Source organism: Macaca mulatta, chromosome 11 (assembly GCF_049350105.2).
Source record: "Macaca mulatta isolate MMU2019108-1 chromosome 11, T2T-MMU8v2.0, whole genome shotgun sequence".
Taxonomy (NCBI): Eukaryota; Metazoa; Chordata; class Mammalia; order Primates; family Cercopithecidae; genus Macaca; species Macaca mulatta.
The window spans coordinates 88,338,920-88,355,823 of record NC_133416.1 but is presented as its reverse complement, the minus strand read 5'-3'; the positions used below and the strand labels follow the sequence as shown (position 1 = coordinate 88,355,823).

Sequence of the window (16,904 nt, the reverse complement as noted above, 5' to 3'; positions counted from 1 at the left end):
AATCCTCCCAAATATTATCTCAGTACTTTCTGTGCTGTCCTGATAAAATCCTAAAAGAGTTTAGGAGATTAAAGCTTGTATCCACATTCAGTAACCCTTGGTGCAAACTAAATATGAAGATAAGTCATCATCTTCTAGGCTTTAATAGATTATGTATGTGGCCTCATTCATCCAGGTAATTCTACCTTAAGCAGCTATGAGAAGAGAAGATTGTTGCTCTCAGAAAAAAAAAAAATTAATCGTTCCCTTCTTTGTGTTCCTGAAGCACTTTGTTTTAAAATTCTGTATTGACAGTTAGGAGAAGTACCTGTATCTCATTAGATTGTGAGTTCATGAAGGCCATGGCTAATTTATCTTTGTTTCCCTAAATCCCAGTACAATGGCCAAATCACTATATGCCCCTGGGCACATTCTGTTACCCATTCAGTTTCCCTGTCTATGAAATGGGAGAAGTTTCTTTGTCATAGCGCTTATGCAAGAAGTATTTTTAAAATGTATACAAAGTGACAAGCTTGCATAAGGTACTCAATAAATGTGTCACATTAAATTAAATGTTTTTATACAAAAAGGATTTTCTTTTCTTTCCTAAAAGGATCCTGCCATTTTTATTACTATACTATTTAATCTTACATTAAGATTTTAATTTCTAAACAATCACAAAACGTAAAATTTATCAGTCATAAAGTCACTGGTTCATTGGTTATAAATGTTTAACCTATACTGTCTGCAAGCCAGTGCCTTCAGACAATGAGAAACTTCTGTATTAAAGTTACATGAGGGAAAAAAGCGTAACTATTTCTTACAACTAGATAGAAAAATGGTACTGAAATACTAACAGAGAAATGTGTTTAACATCTTCCACCATCAGAAACCCCTAAAAATGTCTCAACATAAAAGCATTTTTTTCTGATAAAAGGAGAAGAGATGACAGACTGTTCAAACAGAGGATTTCACTAAATCTGGGTTCACCATTCCAGGGCTGGAGAAGTCACTGACTTCACAGAATATCTATTTCTGCCCCGAATAATAATAATAATAATAAAATCTGAAGTGTCTTTTTATAAATGTATCTGCTAGGTTAAACCAAATGATCCATGCTTTTGTAACTAGTCATTGTCCTAGAAGGAAAATCCAATATTTTTATGTTAGAGAAGCAAAAGACAAATCTCTGAATTTTGTAGTTTACATACAAATAAGAAATATATGTCAGGAATCATATTTTGTCTCCCAAAGCTGGGTTTACTTCATAGTTCTATTAAGCCAAACTGTGTGACCTTAAGCAACTTACAAAACCTCTGTGCCTCATTTTCCTTGTCTGTAAAATGAATGTGGTAGTCTAACTCAAGTCAGTCCTGCGACTTTCCTGAAATATTAGTAGCACTACTAGCTAAGACGTATTCTGTCTTTCTACTGGTAGGTGCTGTGTTAATGCTTTGTTGCATAACATCACAAAACAGAATCCCTGGAAAGCATATGAAAATATTACTCTTATTTAGAAATAAGGAAACAATGTTTGAAAAGTTAGATGACTTGTATAATTTATACACCTAGGGAGAGCCATCCAAGGGAAATTACTGAATAATGATTACTACCCTAAATTTAAAAACAAAAATTGACAGGATATTATAGCTTTTAGTCACATAAAGTCAGCACCAAATAAATGTGTTCTTTTGGGATTCTCCCCCTTTGTTTTTATTTTTATTATTTATTTATTTATCTTTTGATACAGAATCTTACTGTGTTGCCCAGGCTGGAGTGCAGTGGCATGATCTCAACTCACTGCAACCTCTGCTTCCTGGGTTCAAGCAATTCTCGTGCCTCAGCCTCCCAAGTAGCTGGGATTACAAGCGCACACCACCACACCTGGCTAATTTTTGTATATTCAGTAGAGACAAGGTTTCACCATGTTGGCCAGGCTGGTCTCAAACTCCTGACCTCATGTGATCCGTCTGCCTTGGCCTTCCAAAATGCTGGGATTACAGGCATGAACCTCTACTTCTGGTCTGTTTTTATTTTTAAACAATAAGGTTTAAAAATTTTGTCCTCACTCCTAAATTAAAAGGCAGCAGGTGTAATATATAATAAGAAATTGCAGCTTTTGAAATGAAAGCAAGCAAATTCTGAGGATAATGGTTTGCATTGTCCCCAGGATCTAAGCAGTGGTGTTAAGAAAACTACTTAGTCTGTTAACTAGTTTGTTAACTCATCTCTAAAATAGTAATGATAGCTCTGAATTAAATATACTTCAGCATGAAATGAAATGATGTATGTAAAGTACTGGGCCCCAGCAGGTGTTTCCTTCATAGTAATTTCACACCCATATTCCTAACATACCTTATAAATGACATTATTTTTGTGGTTACGACAGTCATTTAGAACATATCCTGGAAATCCACAACCTACTTTCCATAGCAAAAATTCAGGCATTCTTTTTTAATACAAGACATTCATTCAACTGAATTCTAATTAAGCATCTAGTTTGTTTCATGCAATATAATACATACCAGATGCAAGAAAATGCCACATTTATTAACATTACATATTATCAGGGTCACTCCTTACCATTGTATCCTGGAACACTTTTTCCTGCTTGCCCTGGTGGAGGTGTTTTAGAATTGCCTAATCCAACACATGACGCTGTAATTGGAGATCCAGTCTCTGGAGAAAGAAATGTTATTTATCACTTCATGTTTTAACTCGGAATCATAATGTTTCTTGAGTACATGCCACTCTACCCCATCCTAGTTTGGCACATAATGTAGTTGCGTTAGGAATAGATGATTAGTGCAAATATATTATTAAAAAATTTAAAACTATCTAGGAACTTATAATATATCCACAGTATTAAAACTTAAGAATTCATAATTAGAATAATTTATATAGTAGTGTTTCTTCTAAAGAAAAGAAAGGCTGCTCTAGTGTTTGCAATTGTGGATCAGCAGGCGTGAAGAATGGAAAATGATGTGACTGCGACGGTTCTACAACACACATTAAAAGCTAAATGATCACTAGAAAAGATGCTTTTTCTTGACTCACCTAAAGTTATTTTATCATTGTTAATTACGACTGTGTCAAAATATTTTTGTTATTTCTAGCTCATTCTCTAGAATAAGTAACCCAAAGATTTTTGAAATCATTAGGTTGATGCAAAAGTAATTGTGGTTTCTGCCATTACTTTTAATATATGGATAACATCATGCTCTAATTTCCTAAGAATTACACTTGCCTAGAGAACCTGCATCTAAAGCTGAATTTGGCAATACTTTATCAAGTTGTTCAATCTGCTGTTCCTGGATGTTAGAGGCCCCAAAACACAGGGAGGAAGATGATTATACTCTGCTGACTATTTCATCAAAACCATGAACTTTCTCACAATTAGTCTGCAATGATTGACAAAAATGCGAAATTTGTCTTCTGTGTTTCAAGTTGTAACAGCCAGAATATTAGCTATTACCTGATAACTATAAGTTCTGAAAGTGGTTATTTTTAATGGAGGGATGCACTTATTAATATTGATAAAATCAAGTTTGGAGTTAACACAATCTTTGGAATATGAAACATATATGTACAAAAGGGCAGGAAGATAGTATTTAGATAGTGAAAAGTTTGGGAATTACTGGCTTAGTATTACACACATAACCTACACATACCCATACCCAAGGAATTAACTGCCAAACCCATCATATCTAAAGTAATCCAAAAAATTAAAGACATCCATCTTCTGAAGTACTCAGAATGTGTTCCTTCTACCATGGGCTCTACCATAATTTATCACATATTTATATCACTTGAGAATGATGGGAAGAATTTATTACTGTTCTTTACCTTTCAGAGTAGTTCATTTTATTATTCACATTTTATGGATGGTGGCTCAGCTGGCATCAATAACAGAAGATGAACTCTTGAACATCAAAACACAGTTCCTAAGTCACAGTCTACGCTAAAGATGAGAAGCCATATGGTCACTGCTGAGGATTATTGGCAAGTAACCATAGCAGACATTTCTCATGTTTAACAAAGAGTTCTAAAGTATTTTCCAAGCATGACCAAAAAAAAAAAAAAACTGGGGCGAAGGTATTTTATGAAATGGCAATCCATAGCCGTGTAATACTCCTGCTAATTTTCCCTACAACATAATCAAAGCAAGGGAGGAAATCTGCACGGTCAGAAATGTTAACAGCATTTCCCCCTCTGTGTTTTCAGAAATGTCCAGGTGCTCACCTCAGCTATCCTTCGAAATGGATATAAGAGACAAGAGCAGGGTGATGACAGGAAGCAGTCTTGTAGAGTGAGGTGCTTAAAAGAAGGTACACAGAACGAATAAGATGATAATAGGAAGAGAAGCTACTCAGACACATTAGGAAAGGAGGTACCACCTTCAAGAAGCTTTTGTTACCTCTACTACCTGGTGCAAGGAAGCTGCTAGAGCAAATCTATTTAGAAGTATTTCTTACTAAGTTTAGTTTGTCAATAGAGACACTCCAGTTACCTGGTGTTCAAACTCTCTGCAGTTCTTAACACCATAGAGCTTTCATAGCTTGTCAACAGATGGCTCTAGAATCTAAAGTGTACCTACCAATGACTCTTGTACCTACTGTCTAAAAGAAAAACAAACAAAAACACACCTCGAGAAAACTCTAACTGCCCCATTGTTCACCCCATCTCAGTGTGGATTCTCACGAAAGACGTTATCACTCTGCTCTTCCTATCGCACTGGGAGAAGGGGGATGTAGGAAAAGAAGGTGAGAGTATAACGTAGTCTTAAATAAAGCTGCGAGACTGCAAGGAAGGATTAATGAAGCATTGTCCATATTCACTGCCTAAGTAAGCTTATATATGAACCTCCTGAGATTCCCAAGCATCTTTCTATAGTAATTATTTATTTATAATCCTTATCCTTCATCTTTTTTACACATTATGACTATAATCACAACTATGAAAAGCTTATTTTTCTATATGATTAATTTGAGTCTTAATCTTAAGGGTGCTGAAAATGATTATTTGTTTAGGTTACCTAAAGTAGATAATATATGTTTATACTTTGCACATTAATAATTCAAGTGTCTTGTTGGCTTTATTTTGATTGATTCATTCGTAGGATTAGAAGAAGAACTATTGCTAGCTGGGCGTGCTGGCTCATGCCTGTAATTCCGGCACTTTGGAAGGCTGAGGCTGGTGGATCACCAGAAGTCAGAAGTTCGGGACGAACCTGGCCAACATGGTGAAGCACCATCTCTACTACAAAGACAGAAATTAGCTAGGCGTGGTGGCACACGCCTGTAATCCCAGCTACTCGGGAGGCTGAGGCAGGAGAATTGCTTGAACTCAAGAGGCAGAGGTTGCAGTGAGCTGAGATTGTGCCACTGCACTCCAGCCTGAGCAACAGAGTGAGACTCCATCAAGAAAAAAAAAGAAAAGAAAAGAAAAAAGAAAGGAAGAGAGAGAAAGAAAAAGAAAGAAAGAAAGAAAGAAAGAAAGAAAGAAAGAAAGAAAGAAAGAAAGAAAGAAAGAAAGAAAGAAAGAAAGAAAGAAAGAAGGAAAGAAAGAGAGAGAGAGAGAACTACTGCTAGTGACATGTAGAAAATACAATCGGACAAAATGGTAGTTCCTGGGACTCTAAGCATATTAGGGAATCATAGGTAGGACAAAAGTGAGCTGAAAAAGACCATAATTGTTGTTATAGATACTTTGGTTCTCCTTCCTTGTAACTCTGAATGTCCTGGGACCCAAGGACTGACGCATCTTCGATATAAACATATACATGTTTTCTCACACACTTATGCACACAGACAAGATAAACACTCTTGCTCTCAAACTGGTTCATGTGCAGAATAGGCTTCTGGTTAGTGACAGCCTCTAAGCATGCTGCAATCCTTAACTGAAATCCTACAGACTCCCAAAGCCCCATTTCTAGGATGTTCTAAAAATATCTGCTTCACATTACCCAGGCTATAATTAAGTGGCTAGCAGTTATTTAAAAGGGAGACAAGAAATCTAGATGTCATGTTGTAATTGGGAAATAGCCACAGTAAACAAACCAAAGCATTCTCTTTGTAGAAGAGCATTGGATACTTCATTTAGAGAAATCTTTACAAAAAGACCTAACCTTTGAAACACAAAATGTTCAGCAAATCACCAGCATAATTTCTTTAGATAAGAGACAGCTAGGAACAAGACGAACAGGGAATTGACGGGTGTGAAGAATATCACCTTAGCATGTTTATACTCACCCTGCATTAGAAGCTAATAGAGAAATGTCCTTGTTTTTAAGAAAGGACAAACTTCACGGTATCTTTACTGCATATCTTTACTGATTCACTCTACTTTATTATATAATAAGTTTTTACCTAAATGAATTGTCTTTAAAATTTCTAACTCTGAAGTATAAACAGGGAAGACAACTAGATACATATTTTTTCCAATATGAATTATGCTATATACCAAGAGTCAAGTGATTTTAATCTATATAATTGCATTTAGTCCCACTACTACAAGACTATAAGGAGAAAAGGGAATATTCTTTTTACTGATGAAAAATTCTGAGGCTTAGCCAAGAAAATTTAAATAACTGGTTCTAGTTTCATAGTTCTTTCAAAGAAGGAGAAGAATGGAATAGACAAGTACCACTTCTGAATTTCTCAAGTAACAGACAGAGGTTGAGAAGGGAATAAAATCACCTAGACTGTGTCTCAGTAGAGGAAGAAAAACCCCTGTGGCAGGAAGGGATCCCAGTCTCCCATACTTGCAAATAACAGTAGTGGTGGTAAAAATCACTTATTAGCAAATAGTTTTTGAGCAGCTATTATGTGCTAGGTGCTGTTGTTAGAACTGGAGATACAACAATAAACAAAAGCAGCCAAAATTTCTAGCCACATGGAGACCTCCCAATTTCTAACTGGGGAGATAATGAACAACATATTATACAAAAGTAAAATACGTTGTGTGTAAAAGAGTGATAAATACTAACGGAAAAAGGAAACATAAACCGAGTATGAAATGTCATGGAGAGGGTTTGCAATTTTGTACTGAACAGAAAAGACCTCCCTGAGAAGGTGACATTTAAGTAAACATCTGAAATAAGAGAGGACATGTGACACATAAATATTTAGGGAAAAAGAAAATAAGAGAAGGGAACCTCAAGCTCAGAGGTCCTGAGGTCGGTTTATACGTAGAGTGTTTGAGAACAGTGAGGCAGCCAATGTGACTGAAATAGAATCACAGAATTAACAGAAAGTATTAATATGAAATAAGGTCAGAGAAAGAGTGAGGAGGCAGATCATGCATAAATACTTCAAAGTCATCCTAAGACGTTAGTCTGAGTGACGTTGTAAGCTAATGAGGGCTTTTGAACAAAAAGTTAATGAATTATGACAATGTAAATATAATTTATTTAAATACTTACTACACCATTAAGTTTGTATGTCCATGTTTATTTTATTTGGGCTGCAAGAGAGATGTGTAGTAGGAAATGCAGAGACAGACAGAAGCTGTATTAGAATAATTGGTTAATAGATTTCTGTGGCTTTCTAAACATCAGGGACCAATCCACACGAGAATTCACAAGATTGACAGAAAGACTAGGGCCCAGTTGGGTGGCAGATGACAGACAGACTGTGTGAGTAGATGGTCCACATAAACCAAAGATAATCCCTTTTGTTATGTAAGTGTGAGCATGTATAAAACTAATATATTTCTAAAAAAGAATTTGGCAGTTCTTATAAAAAATCCTTAATCTAACCCTTTTAACAAGATGTGATTATTATGTACTGCATGTCTGTATATTTCATGCAACTATAAAATATATGTATCCACAAAAATTGAAATTAAAAATTTTAAAAAAAAGAGGCTCATGACTGCATTCCCAGCATTTTGAGCGGCCAAGGCAGGTGCATTGCTTGAGCTCACAAGTTTGATACCAGCCTGGGCAATGTGGTGAAACCCCATCTCAACCTCCCCAAAATACAAAAATTAGCCAAGTATGGTGGTACACACCCAGCAGTCCCAGCTATTGGGAAAGCTGAGGTGGGAGGATCACTTGAGTCTGGGAGGTCAAGAGCCTGATAGCACCACTGCACTCCAGCCTGGGCAACAAAGTGAGACACTGTCTCAAAACAACAACAACAATGGCAAATTAATTAATTAAATTAAAAATCAATTAAAATTCCATCAAAGCCAAATTTAAAAAGCCTATGTGACAAATAATTATTCTTGCTGCACTTTATACAAATAATTAGGCCAAGTATAAGACTAAAGCTTATTTTTATAGGCAAATCAGTCTTACCATGATTTATCTTTAGTGAAAATGGGAGACCGGAGAGAGAAGATTATTTTTCAAGAACTATGGTATACCTTCTATTAGATTCCAGTCTCATCAATTGTTTTTGAGTTTTTTCCTGTAATTTAGACTGACCTTGATTATTCCTGTGAACAAATCAGTTATCTCTGACTGCAGCTCAGAAGAAACAAGAGGGATGAGTAATGTAAAATTCCAGATTAGTATTCTAATTCTGGGTATATATTGGAATCAGCTACCAACCCCATATCAGTTTGGTTCCAACAGTTGCCAAGTTCATAGAAAGCCTTCTTATTTAGTTTACTTGGGATAGTTTTTACTTATTTTGCTTTACTCTTGTTTGGTTCCAACAGTTGCCAAGTTCATAGAAAGCCTTCTTATTTAGTTTACTTGGGATAGTTTTTACTTATTTTGCTTTACTCTTGTGGAATATATTGCTGTTGTACTCTATGTGTAGGAATGCAGGATAAGCTTACTCGATGTTCTCTTAAACTGAACACTTTTTAATCTTTCAGATATCACCTTTTGATGGAATCCAAGCGTTATGAGTCATCCTCAACATACTCATGCTTTCTGACCAAGTTCCTCTCTAACCTGAATACAAAAGACCCAACAGGCAGGAATATCATTGCCCCTATTCAACCTGAAGAAGTTACAGAAGATGGATTTTTATCCCTCTACAACCCTTAGGATTAGGGTTCTCTTATAAAAGGTAGGGGGAAAATATGTCAGAGGCATTCGAACCAGAACAACTCCATCTTGAATAGGAGCTGGGTAAAATAATACTGAGACCTACTGGGCTGCATTCCAAAGTGGTTAGGCATTCTTAGTCACAGGATGAGATAGGAAGTTGGCACAAGATACAGGTGACAAAGACCTTGCTGATAAAACAGCATGAGGTAAACCAGCTGGCCAAAACCCACCAAAACAAAAATGTTTTATGAAAGTGACCTCTGGTCATCCTCACTGCTCATTATGTGCTAATTATAATGCATTAGCATGCTAAAAGACACTCTCACCAGTGCCATGAGTTTACAAATGCCATGGCAATGTCAGGAAGTTACCCTATATGGTCTAAAAAGGGGAGGAACCCTCACTTCTGGGAAGTGCTCACCCCTTTCCCAGAAAACTCATGAAACATCCACCCCTTGTCTAGCACATAATTAAAAATAACTATAGAAATAGTCAACCAGTAGCCGTTTGGGCTGCTCTTCCTATGGAGTAGCACAATTTTATTCCTTTACTTTCCTAATAAACTTGCTTTCACTTTACTCTATGGACTTGCCCTGAATTCAATCTTGTGTGAGGCCCAAGAACCCCCTCTTGGAGTCTGGATTGGGAGCTCTTTCAGGTAACAAATTCATCACTGAATACTGTCCGAGTTGTTTTAGTCATAGTACTTGGAGCACCAGAATCCCTGGCTGATTTCTGCCTATGATCCACAAAATCATGAGATATGGTTGTTGTTTTAAGCTGCCAGGTTCTGGAGTGTTTTTTTGTTTTGTTTTGTTTGTTTGTTTGTTTGTTTGTTTTTACATAGCAATAAATACTTGGAACATTTCCCAATAAAAATGTTATATCACCTTTTAAAAAAGATTTAGTGCAAGTCTCAAAAAAAAAGTGCATGTAGTTAACAAAAAACGTTCTCCTAGCCTGCAGTTGAAATCAGTCTGTGTGCCTGAGAGTCATTTGTATCGGCAGGACCAAACAGTCCAGTCCCTGACATTCTGTGCTTGGGAAATGTTTGCTGACTAGTAAATGCATACTTCTAACATGATTTTAGGCTCCCATGATAAAGATCAAGGGCCTAAAAAATAAGTACCAAATCACAGAATGCAATCCCAAAATGAACCAGAAAGAAAAAAAGAGGACTCCAGGAAGATAAAAACTATATATTACTATTATAATTCCAAGATTTCCTTTTTTTTTTTTTTTTTTTTTTTTGAGACGGAGTCTCGCTTTGTCGCCCAGGCTGGAGTGCAGTGGCCGGATCTCAGCTCACTGCAAGCTCCGCCTCCCGGGTTTACGCCATTCTCCTGCCTCAGCCTCCCGAGTAGCTGGGACTACAGGCGCCCACCACCTCGCCCGGCTAGTTTTTTGTATTTTTAGTAGAGACGGGGTTTCACCATATTAGCCAGGATGGTCTCGATCTCCTGACCTCGTGATCCGCCCGTCTCGGCCTCCCAAAGTGCTGGGATTACAGGCTTGAGCCACTGCGCCCGGCCAATTCCAAGATTTTCTTATTCCAAGAATGATATTCAAAGGACATTCATTCAGTAAGTATTTATTGAATATATTGTATTCACTAAAAGGTATTTCTTTTTGGAAGAAGAAAGTGCTGAGGGCATAAATACATGCCAAATAGAAATTGCAGCATGTATAAAGGTTCAGAAGTTAGACCGTCAAAGGACTATGAGTTATTCAGCAGAGCAAAGATTGTGGGAGGCAGGTGTACTTAGGGAGATGATGAGATACCAAGTGGAAGAAGTGAACAGAGGCAGATCATGAAATGCCTTTCACGCCGTGTTAAGAAATTTGAATATTGTTCCAGGAACAATGGGAGACATGGAGAGTTTCACAGAGGTGATTCACTCAGAACTGCATTATAGAAAAATCTCTTCAGTTGCTAACTGGAGCACTAAACTGATGATCCCAACCCAAAGCAATAAATCAGATAGATGTGGACGGTCTGGTGCAGGTGACTGGCAGTGGAAGATATGACCAAATTTTAATTATATTCAAGATCAAAATATCTTGGTGATTGTCTGGATATGGGGCAAAAACAAGAGGGAAAAGGCCAAGTTAACCCCCAGGGTTGTGGCTCAAAAGTTAAAGAAAACTAGATGTGAACGAGGGTTAAGAGGAAGATGAGGTGGCAAGTTCACAAGTCCAGCTCTGTAAATGAGAGCTCCCGCTGGATCTGGCAATCGGCCATTCTGCCTTTACAATGCTTCCAGAAACTACATTAAAACAATATGGATTTAGAAGTCGGTAGCCCGTGCTGCAAGCAGAAGACTTAGGAATAAATCAATGCAGCGACCTAGTACTGCTGAATCATATTAATCACAGCATCAGGATGGGCATAGAGGCAATTTGTAAAGAAACCACTCTCCCCACCTCTGAATCTTCACAGTGAACTATAAATAACTTGAATAGGTAGCAGAAAGAAAGCAGAAACAGTGAGATGTACACTAGTGAAAGAAAATCAATTTAATCTTTGTGTTCAGGAGATAGCACGATTTTAGTTTAAAATACTTAATTCAAAGCAACATAACTTTTTGTACAGGAAGAAGACCATTAATTCGAGCTATGAGACACTAGTCTTATCTTACTCCCTTACCAGCACATTGCCTCTAACTGTGGAGGACTCAATGGAGAAGCCCATAAAAAACCTTGTGTTTAGATAAGAAACGCTGAGTTAATGAAGGCATGAGATAAAAGCTATGGGGAGAGGACCCAGGACAGCACAGAACAATGAGAGTTCTGGTCCTAATGCCAACTAGTTAGTTGACTCAAGGAAAGTAAAATCTCTACAGTTACATTTTCTCAAACATAAATTCCACTTTTACAGGCTAAGTTTTTTTGAAGCTGAATTATTTACAGGCCAAGATTCTGAAGATGGCCTTTACATTCATGAAGGGCTATTTATAGAAAGCAAAATAAAAACAGTATTTTTTGAGTGCTGACTATATACCAGGAATTCTTCTAGGTTGTAAGTACATATTTCACTTTACTTAAAGCTTTCAATTAGTCCTGAGGAAACTGAAGATCAAGGATTTGCCCGTGGCTATAGAGTAAGTGGCTGAATTGGGATTTAAAGGCAGTCCTACTGGATTCTGCATCACTTTTTGCTACCCACATTGTTACTCCAAGGAGAATAGCCACCCGCTGTTTTCCAAATTAAAATTCACAGCAAAAGAGGGATTGGGAATTGTTTTGTGGGGGAAGTAGGCCCAGTGCAGGGGTTTACATGTAGCAGGGAGAATCAAATTTTCAGACAGTAAAGTTTGTCAAAGGAAGGTATAGATAACTCTTGTTCCTGTGAAGATCTATAAAAACGTGACATATTTTCACCTTTCCAACATGGTTTATACGTGATCCTTGCCAAGGGTAGGAGGAGAATTGGAACAGGTATTTCAAAGGCCAAAACAACTTTATATTATTAATCGATTTCCCAGCGTTTAGTCTCTTGCCAAAGCATTATCACTGATATAATAATGAGCACAAATAGTGATTCTAAAACACAATTCTACATCTCTCAAGTAATTTGTGTTATCATATTTTTTAAAAATTATGTTCTTTTTACATTATAATGCTATGAAGATTAAAATGTCTAATTCAATGAGGGTGTTTGCTTTGGGAATTCATTCTCAGGTGGATTAGCAGTTTGTAAACAGTTATTCACTTTCAGAAAGAGAAAGCCTTATTAAGCATGCCTTAGGTTTGACAAAAGGTTATTCTTTCCACAAACCAAATTCATGCAGCTTACTTCTAAGCTCCAGCTTTTCAAATTATCAGTGAAAATCACCTACTTTAAACTAATGAAGACTACTCTAAATGAGAAAAAATGCTGTTGCCAGGCAACGATAATGACATAGGGCTTCTTTTCTCTCTCACCAGATGGATGCTGTCACGCCATCTCTAGCTACACGTTGCTGAGATGACACTGTGTCTATATAACTGCTTTTCCCCCCATCACAACTTCTCATGCTAAATTTACCAAAAAATACCTTTTCTATGAATGGAATGAAAAAATGTATTTCTGACCATTGAATTGTGAAAAACAAAGATGTATCAGACAGTCGTTAAGTCATTCGTATTATTGAAAGATTATTTGCATTCTACTATTCGAAAGTAGCCTAAGGTATCTCCTGGGCAACCCAGTTCATGGGACCGTGTTTTGCCAGTTCAGTACAACCCAGCTCTTTGAGTTCTACAGTTTGCATTTCACACTAATTCAATCCATTATCTTTGAAACACAGACATGTACTTTAAAGAAACCCTCCCACCATAGTGCAATTTTGATAGACTCAAAAATTACTGAGTAAAATACAGAAGCAGAGAATAATAAGTAGTTAAAAAGCAAAATCCAGAAGGCAGCATTTGATAGCACATGGAAATATTTTGCTCCCCGATCTGCAGCCAGAGGAATATTTGCTAATGGCTATTGGTACCCAAACCACAGAAAAGAGGTTTTTAAATAATTCAAGATGGAGTCCTCAAGTCACCAAGAATATGCTTTCTTCATTGTCACATTAGCCATATGGGGCCTCTTACGCTTAGGTACACCTAGGAATCTATTTTGCAGTAAATATACAAGATTTTGCACAGGACACAAGCTAAGTAAATTCGAATAAAGTCACACATATAACACATAGTTGTAAAATGTTTTAAAAAGCGAAAGAAATAACAAGAGGCATAATGTTCTCAATGCTGATTCCAGGGATATAAAATTTCCTATTATAGCCTAAATATAGAGAACTGCAGGCTGACAGATTAAAATCCATCTGCAATTCAGCATATCAACATGGACACATGAAAGAAAAATGTCTGAGAATTCAAGAGTAACAATGGAAGAGGATGATCAAGGAAAAAAAGTGACTTAGACTTTAATACCTTACCTGTCAAATCCTCAAATCCTAGTTAAGTGTTTTACAATTTGTTTACTTAGGAGGAATGAGACAGGGCTGTAGTTGTGCCTGTAACATTTCCCACAGAGATCTCTGTTATCCAACTCTTAGTAATTATGCTACTTTGTGGTTTTGATTTTTGTAAACAAAACGTATTACTGTCTTAAAAAATTTCTGAGTTAGTGAATCTTCTCCAGAGATCCCTAAGAATAAGGATTACATTTGATCAGCCTCATTAACTTTTGTAGTTAAACGTCTTGCCTCAGTTGTCTGCTGTCAGGAATTCTAACTTGACAAGCTGTGCAAAAATAAGAAATCATGTCAAGTAGCCCTGACACATTTTAGTAACACAGCATTAGGGTATGTGTACCCTTAGAATCAATAGTTTAGATTTAGGAGATGGCATAACTGAAGTTTATTGGAGCCTTTGAGTTCAGTTTAACAAATTCCAGAATTATCAGATTATTCCCCAAAGGAGGGAGAGTTAGGCTATATATAGACTATAGTTAATTCAGAATTGTAGTTGCAATTAAAACTGAAGCAGTTCAATCAAATACGGAGTGAAATACTCTGATTACACCAAGATAAAAGAACTCCACAAAGATGGCTCAAGGCAGATAAAGTGAGATCAACCATTTCAATCATAACCAATGTCTCAGTTCATTAGATGACTACTGGTTTCTCACTGAAATTTTTCCTTAGAGTTTAAAAAATTCTGTGAATTATCTAAGAATTTTATTCCTCCATTAAAGTGATGAAAATAAACAAACAACAAAATCACCTAGTGCTGCTCAAGTTGATGGTCATTACTTCATTTCGACTATGTCATCAGTACCTGGACATGAGGACACTTGAAACACTTTCAATATAAGCTCTAGAGCTTCTAATGGTAAGTACACAGATCGTGTCCTGTCAACAGGTAAAAATAATCTGAATTTTGTTGAACTAAACCCTTCACTAAGTTGTCCCTTATAAAAGCCATTGTGGAAGTTGAGTATTCTATCTTTGTAGCTGTCATGAATTAATTGAGTGATAGCAAGAGAAAGAACGAAGTGTTTTTATCTAGGATTAAATAACGTTAAACATTGGGACTCCAGGATGTTTTGTTAACAATCATTTCAAAAACCAATACCATATCTTATAGCAAATAGGAATGAAGGAAGGAAGGAGGAAATAAAAGAAGGGAGGAATAAAATAAAAGAAGGAAGAAGTGTGGAAGAGAGGTAGGGAGGGAAGAAGTGTGGAAGAGAGGTAGGGAGGGAAGAAGTGTGGAAGAGAGGTAAGGAGGAAAGAAGGGAGGAAGACAGCGAGGAGGGACACAGGGAGGGAAGGAAGGAAAAGGAGGAGGAAGAAAGGAAGGAAGGAATGAAGGAACGAAGGAAGGAAGGAAGGACAGAAAAAAATAGATCTACTGTGTTTAGGATTTAATAGTAAGTCTCTGAACTTTAACAAATAATTTTTTTTTGCACTAGCTCATTTACTCATAAAAACAATAATTCCTTTATAGTGATCTTAAATCACAAGAAAAATAATCCTGTAAATGCCACCACGCACTGTACTGACAGTTCTTTGCTTCCAAAATTGTGCTTCCTGTCTGACCTCTATAACAATATAGTGTTTTATGTGGGGATCGTACAGCTGAGGATAAGGAAGTTCTGGCTGTTCTTTTTGTTTTGGCACATGAATTACCATATTTTAATGAAACCATTATCTTTTTGTTTTCCCTTTTTATATTATGATTGTAACACCTCTGTTTCTCTATCTCTGGGTAAAAAAAGAAAATGAAAAATTCAGTCAATAATCCAGATGTTTTTAATTTTCTTATGGATGAGTTACTGTGAAGATAATACATCTGGGTGAATGACAATGTGGCTTTTATACAGATTTAGAAACAAATGGAGACAACTCTCCTCTCTAAACTTGACAAGACCAATTTCCTTCATGAGAACATTAAATATTTACATTATTATACTCCAAAGCAAGAGATTCATGCTTCAGTGGTGCTGAACAGGAACAATTCTTTATTAAAATGCTCCTATGAGGGGTGGAGGGTGCTAATCTGTTTTTGTATTTTCTACAGATTAGTTCTCAATTTAGAATATTAGATATTATTTGAATCAGATATCAAAGAATGTCTTTTTAATGAAATAAAGAGGATGTTAATGACTAAAATCTGTTGGTACTAATACAAGTTGCACTAGAGTAACAATAATAATGTGTGATGGTTAATTTTAGGTGTCAACTTGACTGAATTAAGAAATATCTAGCAACCTGGTAAAGCATTATTTTTGCTTGTGTCTGTGAAGATGTTTCCAGAAGAGACGAATATGTGAGTCTGAGTGGAGAAGATGAGAAGATCTTTCCTCAGTGTGAGTGGGCATCCAAAAAGGCAAGACCAGAAAGAACAAGAACAGAGGAAAGGTGAATGTGTGCACCCATCTGCTGAAGTTGGAATATATTCTTCTCCTATCCCTGGACAACAACTCCAGGCTCCCCTATCTTTGGAGTCCAGAACTTACACAAGTGGTCCCTGAGTTCTCAAGCCTTTGGTCTTGAACTAAGAGTGACATCATTCATTGGCTTCCCTCATTCTGAGGCCTTTGGACTTGGACTGAGCAATGCTACCAGAATTCCAGGGTCTCCAGCTTGCAGATGGCCTGTTACAGGATTTCTTAGCCTCCGTAATCATGTCAGCCAACCTCTCTAACAAGTGTCCTCTCATATATCTGTATCTGTATCTACAAATTCTGTCTCTCTGGAGAACCCTGATTAACAAAACATGGTCATATAAAAGAACTGACTGCAGAGTCCCTTCTTACAACTCAAGTCATAGGAACTACTTAATTTTTATTCATACATTTTAGTTACTTAACATATCCCTTACTAATTTCAAATTACACATCACAGTTTCTAAGCAGCTCATTTGTACACATATATCAATGTAATCAGAGAGCAAATTCATGAATTCTTCATATAAATAT

The 16,904-nt window shown here is 36.6% G+C and overlaps 1 protein-coding gene and 1 long non-coding RNA gene across 4 annotated transcripts in view; one reads left to right on the top strand and one right to left on the bottom strand.

Moving 5' to 3' along the window:
- ACSS3 (acyl-CoA synthetase short chain family member 3) overlaps window positions 1-16,904 on the bottom strand; it is a 187,385-nt gene that overhangs the window by 46,860 nt on the left and 123,621 nt on the right. For all 3 annotated transcript variants that reach the window (XM_077953210.1, XM_015152354.3, XM_077953211.1), the window contains one exon: window positions 2,563-2,658. In XM_077953210.1, coding sequence (XP_077809336.1) covers window positions 2,563-2,658 — 96 coding nt within the window. The remainder of the gene's footprint in view (window positions 1-2,562; window positions 2,659-16,904) is intronic.
- Window positions 9,468-16,716, top strand: LOC107000951 (uncharacterized). The gene is made up of 3 exons (XR_001448125.3): window positions 9,468-9,644; window positions 14,676-14,812; window positions 16,159-16,716. It is a non-coding gene; the product is annotated as an uncharacterized LOC107000951 (long non-coding RNA).